This window comes from Oenanthe melanoleuca, chromosome 10, assembly GCF_029582105.1.
Source record: "Oenanthe melanoleuca isolate GR-GAL-2019-014 chromosome 10, OMel1.0, whole genome shotgun sequence".
Taxonomy (NCBI): Eukaryota; Metazoa; Chordata; class Aves; order Passeriformes; family Muscicapidae; genus Oenanthe; species Oenanthe melanoleuca.
The window spans coordinates 17,572,147-17,581,471 of NC_079344.1; the positions used below are offsets into that span (position 1 = coordinate 17,572,147).

Below are 9,325 nucleotides of genomic sequence, written 5' to 3' on the forward strand. Positions count from 1 at the left end.
ATCAGCTCAAAATGAGAAAAAGGTCTCCAGAAAAACAGAGAACAAATCAGCTCAAAATGAGAAAAAGGTTTCCAGAGAAGCAGAGAACAAATCAGCCCAAAATGAGATAATTTAACTCATTCCTTTCTGTATAATTTAGTATAATTATAACAGCACTTACAAACCCCAGTAAACAGAAATATGGATTTTATGAGGCCACCTACCACTAAGTTATATGGACAACTGGAGCTTCTAAGATTTTTTGTGTAAAATATTATTCTCTCCTCACTCACAGCATTCAAAATCCTCAATTTTTAACCACAAATTTTGATTTAAAAATTCTTCAGTGTGAGCTGAGGTCAGCTCAACACCCAGCATCCACAGCTCAGCACATGGTCCATGATTCCAGGGAAATTTAGAGAGAACATTATTTTACTGTGACATTTGGAACCAAGTATTTGGTTTTTCCCCAAAAATCAACACTGTAAGATTTTTCCTGCAATTTTTACTGTTATTAATTCATCTTTTTATTGCTCTCTTTTTTAATAGCAGAGTGAGGAGAGGAATGGCCTGTTCAAATCCCACTCTATCACAAATAAACAACCCAAAAATTCTACAAAATTGTATTTCAGCTGCAAAATCCACCTCCCATGCCAAGAATCACCACGACCTAACCCTGTATTTTCAAGCCTCTCCTTGCTGTTCTGTTTCTCCATGCCCTTGAGCATCACTCCTGTGTGCCAGCACGGATTCCATGTGAGGCTGGGAGCTGGAATGTGCCCTGGGGCTGCTGCAGAAGCATTCCCAGCCCCCTCTGAGCTCTCCCTCTGCTGCAGCACAGCTCCCATTGCTGCCCAGCCGTGCAGGAGGCAGCAGAGCCTCTCCCCATCCCTGCAGCTCCTGCCAACTTCTCTGCTGCAGGCAGTGAATGTGCCTGAGATGCTGCTCCCAGCCAAGCCCTGCTGGTTGGGAGAGGAAATCAGGGAAAAGTCACTTCCAGCCCCAAAATCCAGGCAGTTCTCAGCTTTCTGGGGGTGTGGGGAAGCAGAAATAGCAGTGAAAACGGCTTCGTGCCAAACCTGGGTCAGCAGGGGGATCAAATATCCCAGGAGTGATGAGAAAAACACAATTTTGGGACAGCAGTGAGGCCTAAATTGAAATTTCAGGTGGTGCAGGAAGGCAAACTGGTGTCCAGAACAGGCTGCAAGTGCTTCCCAGCTTTGGGCAGGAGCTTAATCCGTGGTGATCCCAGCTGCCAGCAGGGCTGAGGGGTGCTGAGCATATGTTGTGTCCTGCCCCTGCAAAGGCAGGGACGGGCAGGGATTAATTCCCACACCAAATCTGTGCGCTGTGCGTGCCGAGGGCAGGGTGTCAGTCACATCTCATCTGCTGCAGCCCCTCCCTGCTCCCCTGGGGCATCCATCCTCGGACAGGATTAAAGCCCATCAGTGCCGGGCTCCCACAATCCGAGATGCTATCAGCAGGATCGCAGGCTCGCAGAGGGATTACAGGGCAGCCCGGAGGGGAGGCAGGGGAGCTCCGAGGAGAAGCGCTGCCGCTTTCACGCCTCGTTAAGCCCTGGCTGCAATGGCAGTGACGCGAGCCCTCGCTGCTCCCACTGACTGCAATTACGGGCAAGCGCCGCTAATTGGCTTTGCAGCCCGGGTTTAGAGGGCACTGCTGCAGCCAGAGCGGCCTGTGGCACTTGTCCAGCTCTGCGAACAGCCCTCGTGCTGGGAGTTCTTTGTCGCTGTCACCTCGTGGTGGCCGTGAACCGCCTGCCCTCTGCTGAAGCCACCGCCTCCCAGCACGGCAGAGCTTTTCCTGCAGCTCCACTCCCCTTCCTGCAGCACAACCCAGGACACAGCACAACCCACACAGCAGGCAGGGTCTGTTTAATCCAGGAATAAAACAACAGGCAGAGTGTGGGGATGGATACAGCACTGCACTGAGACACCTCTTCCCTTCTCGTGCTGAGCCCTGGGGAGGTGGGAGAGAGGATCTGGAGCTGCCCTCGGTGCTCCCCGCAGCAGAGCGAGCCAGGGAGCATCCCCCAAGCACAGAAGTGCTGCCTCAGCACAACTCACCAGCCCAGCAGGGAGCTTCAGGGGGCCCCCCCAGCGAAGATGAGCTCCAGGGCAGCCTGGATGTCCCCTCCTGTGGCCTGCAGGGCCCTCAGGCTCAGCTCGTCGTCGTGGATCCCCATGTCTCGCAGCTGCTGCAGCTGGGGCTGCCACTGGCTCTGCTCACAGCAAACAGGAGAAGTTTGGGCTGGCTGGGAGAACCCCAGCTCCTGAAAGTTCAGTGGTGCTGCAAAGCCCCCAAATCCACCCTCCATCCCAGTTCCACACTGCACTTCTGCAGTGTCTGTGATGATGCCTTTGGATTTTAGCTTTTATATAGTTCATATATTTGTATTTATGCAACTCTGAACTCCATACAGAGTGTCAGCTGCTGCTTTCCCATTTTGGTGAGACACAACAATTCCTCTCTAGGCCTGGAATCAAGGACACTTCAATGCCTCAGGCCCTGAGAAATGTAAACAAAAGTGAGCTGAGGGGAAAGCAAACTGCTTCATTACCTGAAGCTGTAATTGGGCATTAACCCCCAATATGCAAATGGATCACACTTATAAAAGTGTGAAAACCCATGACCAGTGGTCCATTTTTGGGGGGCTTAATCTGCCCAAAACCTACCTGAAGGCCCTTCAATAAATATAAATAAACTGATTTTGATTCCCTTAATTTTGTCTGGCCTCTGTTTTCAGGTAAAAGAAGACACTGGTGATGTCCCTTCCAGGTGAATGTCCTGCCCCAGGAGGCAGCTGGGAGGTACCAGGGGGATTCAGGGCTGCACTGACCTGGAGGCTGGGCTGCCCTGAGGCCTGCAGGGCGTGCTGCAGGGCCTGGCTGAACAGGTCATTGGTGATGGGTGTCCCTGACTGGACACTGGAGGACATCGGGGACGTCCCAGAGGAGTGGCCCTAGGAGCAGGGAAGGGATCAGGAGAAGGGTCACAGGAACCAGCACAGCCCCATCCCAGAGGGAAGGGAGCTCCTCCATGAGGAGTGAAGGGGCCCCAGAGCTGAGCCAGGCTGTGCTGGCTGTCCCCTGGCTGCTGGGATCATGGGGGAGATAGAAATCACAGGGATTCACATGGGGGAATGCTGAGCCAGGGGTGGGACCACACCAGGAACTGCTCCCCAAGGGAACTGGGATCACACAGGGAACTGCTCCCTGAGCCAGGTGTGGGATCACCCAGGGAACTCCTCCCCAAGGGAACTGGGATCACACAGGGAACTACACCCTGAGGGAACTGGGACCACCCAGGGAACTCCAACCCGAGGGAACTGGGACCACCCAGGGAACTGTTCCCCGAGGGGACTGGGATCACACAGGGAACTGTTCCCCGAGGGGACTGGGATCACACAGGGAACACCTGCCTGAGGGAACTGGGATCTCCCAGGGAACACCTGCCTGAGGGAACTGGGATCTCCCAGGGAACTGGGACCACCCAGGGAATTTCACCCCGAGGGAACTGGGATCACCCAGGGAGCTCCTCCCCGATGGAACTGGGATCACCCAGGGAGCTCCTCCCCGAGGGAACTGGGATCACCCAGGGAACTCCTCCCTGAGCCAGGGTTGGGATCACCCAGAGAGCTCCTCCCCGAGGGAACTGGGACCACCCAGGGAGCTCCTCCCTGCTGCTGGCTGTTACCTGTGTGCCCGGGGTGGGTGTGTGGGAGCTGCTCTCAGGGGTGCTGGCCAGGGCCAGGGCTGTGGCCAGCTCGCTCTGGGTGATGGGCCGAGGTCCTGCCGCCCCCGCGTAGCCCAGCGAGGCCGGGCGCGAGCCGGACGTGCTGCTGGAGGGGGTGGACCTGCTGCTCTGCAGGGAGGGAGAGAAAATCCCAGCTGTGACCCCAGTGTTTGTGTCCCAGTCAAACCACAGATCCCTGCCCTGCCATCCCCAGAACTCCCACGGGTGGAACTTCTGAAAGACAAAACAGGCCAGAGCGGGATGTGCTCTTTTTCCACAAAGTCAGCTGTGGAAACTGGCAGGAAAGCCTTCAATCTATCATCCAGAAGTTCCAAACTGTGGTGATATCAGCTGTGGAAACTGGCAGGAGAGCCTTCAATCTATCATCCAGCAGCCCCAAACCAGGTGATATCAGCTGTGGAAACTGGCAGGAGAGCCTTCAATCTATCATCCAGAAGTTCCAAACTGTGGTGATATCAGCTGTGGAAACTGGCAGGAGAGCCTTCAATCTATCATCCATCAGCCCCAAACCAGGTGATGTTAACCTGGAACAAAACAATTGCCCATTGACAGGCACCCAAATATCCAGTTTTTGTTTTCCTTGCCCTTTGTCCTATGGAGAGGAAGAGTGCAGAAGGGCAGGATCAACATTCCCACGCTCCACTTTGGCCAGGAGGGCGTTTCCTCTGCTCCATTTTCCTGTTGTGTGCACAGCACTGAGGAAAACCCTCTCCTGAACAGCATGCAAGCAGCCAGGATCAATATGTTTGTCTCCACATCCCCCTGGGGAGCCAGAGCAGCTCGTGCTGTTCACCAGGCAGGAAGGAAAGAGCTTGGGAGCTCTCAGGGCTACCAATTAACCCCCAAGAAGAGGTGGAAGTCATCTTACCTGGTGGAAGTCATCTTCATCATCAGAGAGCCCCTCAAAGAGAAAGCCACCTGCAGCAGGAAGGGGGCAGAAGGATGTGGCAAAGAGCAGGAATTGGGGTTTTGGGCCGTGCTCAGCCCTGAGCTCCCCTCCCAGCTGGCATACCTGGCATGTCCCGGTAGGAGCCCAGGGCCATGGCCCGTGAGGAGCTGTCTGGGGCTGGCAGGGGCGTGCTGCCTGCCACCGAGTGCAGCACCAGCACGATGGCGTTCACCAGGGCAGGGTGGGCTGGGATCAGCCTGCAACAGACGGGCACAGGGCCATCAGGAGCCACCCTGAGGGAAAGGCACAGCCACCGCCACCGCCTGCTGCCCAGCCGCCACACACACTGCTCCAGCAGCCAGGGATCCTGCTGGCTCCACCCAGGGCTGGCCTGGCTTCACCAGGGGTCCTGCTGGGTCCACCCAGGGCTGGCCTGGCTTCACCAGGGATCCTGCTGGGTCCACCCAGGGCTGGCCTGGCTTCACCAGGGATCCTGCTGGCTCCACCCAGGGCTGGCCTGGCTTCACCAAGGATCCTGCTGGGTCCACCCAGGGCTGGCCTGGCTTCATCAGGGATCCTGCTGGGTCCACCCAGGGCTGGCCTGGCTTCACCAAGGGTCCTGCTGGGTCCACCCAGGGCTGGCCTGGCTTCACCAAGGATCCTTCTGGGTCCATCTTGGGCTGGCCTGGGTTCACCAGGGATCCTGCTGGACTCAAACTGGACCTGGCCTTGAATCCTGGATCCATGTTGGACCTTTCCTCAGTTTACCAAGGATCCTTCTGGATCCACATTGGACCTGGCCTTGAATCCTTCTGGATCCATGTTGGACCTTTCCTCAGTTTACCAGGGATCCTTCTGGATCCACATTGGACCTGGCCTTGAATCCTTCTGGATCCATTTTGGACCTTTCACTGGTTCTCCAAGAATCGTTCTGGACCCATGCTGGACCTTTTCTCAATTCACCAAGGATTCGTCTACACCTATCTTGAACCTGAGCTTGAATCCTTCTGGACTCATGCTGGGCCTGGGTTTGGATCCATCTGGATCCACACTGGACCTTTCCTTGCTTCACCAAGGATCCTTCTGGATCCATGCTGGACCTGGCCTTGGATCCTTCTGGATCTATGCTGGACCTGGCCTTGGATCACCAAGAATCCTTCTGGTTCCATGTTGGACCTTTCCTTGGTTAACCAGGGATCCTTCTGGATCTACATTGGACCTTTCCCTGGTTCACCAAGGATCCTTCTAGACCCATCTTGGACCTGGCCTTGGACCCTTCTGGAACCATGTGGGACCTGGCCTTGGACCCTTCTGGAACCATGCTGGGCCTGGGTTTGGATCCATCTGGATCCACACTGGACCTTTCCTTGGTTCATCAAGGATCCTTCTGGATCCATCTTGGACCTTTCCTCAGTTCAACAATTCTTCTGGACCCACATTGGGCCTTGACCTGGATTCACTAAGGATCCTTCTAGACCCACATTGGACTTGGATCATCAAGAATCTTTCTGGACTCACACTGGATGTTGACCTGGGTTCTCCAAGGACCCTTCTGGCCCCACAGTTCTCATTTCCCATATGCTCTCTCTTCTGTGGCTGAGCAGGTGGCTCCAGGTGTGAACCCCAACCCTGCCTCCCCCCAGGCATCCCCCCTGCATCAACCCAGCTGCTGAGGGGTGTCCAGCCTGGCAGAGCAGAGCTCTGTCCCACCCAGGTGACACTGGGGACACCGCTGAGTCACTGCCCCAGCTCGGGGAACTTACGTGTCCAGCATGCTGGGGTCTGCAAACACGGAAAACAGATCCTTGTCCTGCAGAACTCCTGGAAAAGACCAGGAAACACAGTGAGACAGGACACAACAAACAGGAGCCAGCCACACAAAAGCCACAGGAACAAATAGGAATTGTTTTCCAGGAAGTGAGTCATGAGTAAACACCACAAATATTCTCATTGTTCCTCTGAGGTCTTTGTGTTTCTGGAGAGGCTCTTGGTCACAGCCACACACCCAAGGGACTTTTTTTTTTTTCCCAGCAGATCCTGTGGGAGCTCCACCTCAAGGGAAGAATGGAAGCTGGCCCCCAGCTCCCTGCAGCCAGGCTGTGACTGCATCCCAAATTCTACCTGCCTCGGACTGGCACCATCCCAGAACAGGCTGGATTTAATGAACCATTTGGTAGCATCCCAAACTCCATCTGCCTCACACTGCCACCATCCCAGAACAGGCTGGATTTAATGAACCACTTTGTAGCACTTTGCAGCAGGGAGAAAGCACCCATAGCATCCATTCCTCCTTTCCCTGACCCTCCTGAAGCCAGGATCCATTCCCAGGGAGAAATCATCCATCCCTCTGTTCTCTGACCCTTGTGTAACCAGGATCCATTCCCAAGGAGAAATCATCTGTCCCTCTCTTCCCAGACCTTTCTGAAGCCAGGATTCATTCCCAGGGAGAAATTATCCATCCCCTCTGTTCCCAGAGCTTTCTGAAGCCAGGATCCATTCCCAAGGAGAAATCATCCATCCCTCCGTTCCCTGACCCTCGTGTAACCAGGATCCATTCCCAGGGAGAAATCATCCATCCCCTCTGTTCCCTGATCCTCCTGAAGCCAGGATCCATCCCCAAGGAGAAATCATCCATCCCCTCTGTTCCCTGATCCTCCTGAAGCCAGGATCCATTCCCAAGGAGAAATCATCCATCCTTCTGTTCTCTGACCCTTCTGTAACCAGGATCCATCCCCAAGGAGAAATCATCCATCTTTTTGTTCCATGACCCTTCTAAAGCCGGGATCCATCCTGGATGGATCACAACTGACACCTGAGCAGTCTCATGCTCCACAAAGGGACCAAAAAAAAAAAAAAAAAAAAAAAAAAAGTTGTTTTTAAATTCTCCCTTCTCCCTGTTAGGAATTCAACCTAGATTTGGGTCTCTCCCTTCCCCCATCAGGAATCAAACCCTTCCTCAGGCTCTCTGGATCACAGCCAGACTCACCCAGAGCCACAGGGTCGCTGCTGAGGCCGGGAGTAGCCACAATGATCTGATCCAGGGATTCTTTGTTTCCCAGCATCTTAAAGACCTGCCAGGGACAGCAGAGCAGATCAGGAATGCCACCCACCGTGGGATTGTCCCCAGAGGGAGGGGACAGCTGAAATCCCCCCAGGAGCAGAGCACTCACAGCATCTCTGTAGGCAGGGCTGCTGTGCAGGGCAGTGTGCAGGACACGGAATTCCCGGACTGCTGCCACCTTATCCACGGGCTCTGAGGGGAAAAAACAACAAAACAAAGCACAGCTCAGCCTCTGTCAGCCCTCAAAGCCATTTCAGGGATCCTTTAACATCCCTGGATTGGGTGCAGTCACTGCAGAGTAACAACTTGCTGCACTCTCAAATCATAAAAATAGCCAGGAATATCCTCCCACACGTGCCATTACAGGAATGCCAACTCCAATCTCTCTTTTTGTACAGTCAGAAGTACACAGCAGCTTGCTCATCCCTGGGGCTTTGCTCCAGATTGCCTGGCAAGGCCCTAAAATGGATCACAGGCAATTAAGGAAGGGATGATCCCTCTCCATGCTGCACAGCTCATTCCTCAACTCTTTTGTCAGTAGGAAATTAACACCCAGGTGCTACTGGGAGAGGTGGGGAGTTCCCAAACAAGGGAACACAGCAAAAGCTGCTCCTCAGCCCCTAATAAAACACATCCCAAGGAGAATCCAAGGGGTAACCCCCACAGCTCCTCACCTGGTTTCTGGTCAGGCTCAGGCCAGGACTTGCGCAGGACATGGACAGTGGAGCCGGACTGGATTCCATAAAAATCCAGGGTCTGGTCATCCCTCAGCTTCCTGCCACAGTAGATCAGGTCTGGGGGGAGGAATACCTGAATATAAACCTGTGCCACGAGCTGGGGGTCTCTAGGTGTGGATTAGAGCCCCAGGGTTATTGAGCAGCTGTAGCTGCTCCAGCTGGCTAGGGAACAACACAGGGAAGTTGTGGAGCTGAGAATCAGGAGGGAAATCACAGAGCTCATCTAGAGGAGATGGCAGAACCACCTCCTGTGTAAGAGCTGACCTCTCTCTCGTTGTCTCAGTTCTCATGAGACATCCCACAAGGACACAGAGACGGCAGGAAGCCCAAATATTCCCCACCAAGGGCACTGCCGCGGCTGGAGCACCGCGACCCCAAGGGAACAGGGAATGAAGGCCGAGCCCTCCCAGCAGCAGCGGCAGGATGCGGTGGGAGGACGGGCCAAGGGTGTCCCCAAGCGGCGGGACAGCGCCAGGCTCCGGCAGGGCACGCACCGATGAGCTCGGGGTCCGGCAGCGATTCCTGCAGCTTGCCCGCGATCAGCTGCTTGAGGTGCGAGATGCTGCAGCCGCCCAGCGGGCACTCGCCCAGCTCGGTCTCCGGCAGGCGCAGGATGGACTTGGGGGCCAGCGGCTGCTCCGCCAGCTTCACGGCGATGTGCCACTCCGGCAGGGCCATGGCGGCTCTGCGCCGGGGACACCCGGTGAGATCCGGCACTCCGAGCACGGCTCTGAGCGCCCGGCGTGCAGGGCTCCGGGCTGGGCTCCCCATCCCCAGAGCCCCGATCCTGCCGCCGCTCAGGGATCCCATCCCGGCCGTGCTTCTTTCAGAGCCTTCCTCACCCCGGGGGAATCCTCCTAGATTTCCTCCCAGAGCCTCCCG

The 9,325-nt window shown here is 55.3% G+C and overlaps 1 protein-coding gene across 4 annotated transcripts in view; it reads right to left on the reverse strand.

The window, feature by feature from the left end:
* Window positions 1–1,857: 1,857 nt before the first annotated feature.
* Window positions 1,858–9,325, reverse strand: part of UBL7 (ubiquitin like 7) — an 8,667-nt gene continuing 1,199 nt past the window's right edge. For 2 of the 4 annotated variants that reach the window (XM_056499700.1, XM_056499704.1), the window contains exons 2-12: window positions 8,938–9,128; window positions 8,381–8,500; window positions 7,816–7,898; window positions 7,632–7,716; window positions 6,409–6,466; window positions 4,769–4,902; window positions 4,625–4,674; window positions 3,697–3,864; window positions 2,840–2,962; window positions 2,067–2,221; window positions 1,858–1,959 (exon numbers count right to left, since the gene is read on the reverse strand). In XM_056499700.1, coding sequence (XP_056355675.1) covers window positions 2,084–2,221; window positions 2,840–2,962; window positions 3,697–3,864; window positions 4,625–4,674; window positions 4,769–4,902; window positions 6,409–6,466; window positions 7,632–7,716; window positions 7,816–7,898; window positions 8,381–8,500; window positions 8,938–9,121 — 1,143 coding nt within the window. In that variant the 5' untranslated portion in view covers window positions 9,122–9,128 and the 3' untranslated portion in view covers window positions 1,858–1,959; window positions 2,067–2,083. The remainder of the gene's footprint in view (window positions 1,960–2,066; window positions 2,222–2,839; window positions 2,963–3,696; window positions 3,865–4,624; window positions 4,675–4,768; window positions 4,903–6,408; window positions 6,467–7,631; window positions 7,717–7,815; window positions 7,899–8,380; window positions 8,501–8,937; window positions 9,129–9,325) is intronic. The other 2 variants (XM_056499701.1, XM_056499703.1) reach the window with 1 other exon arrangement.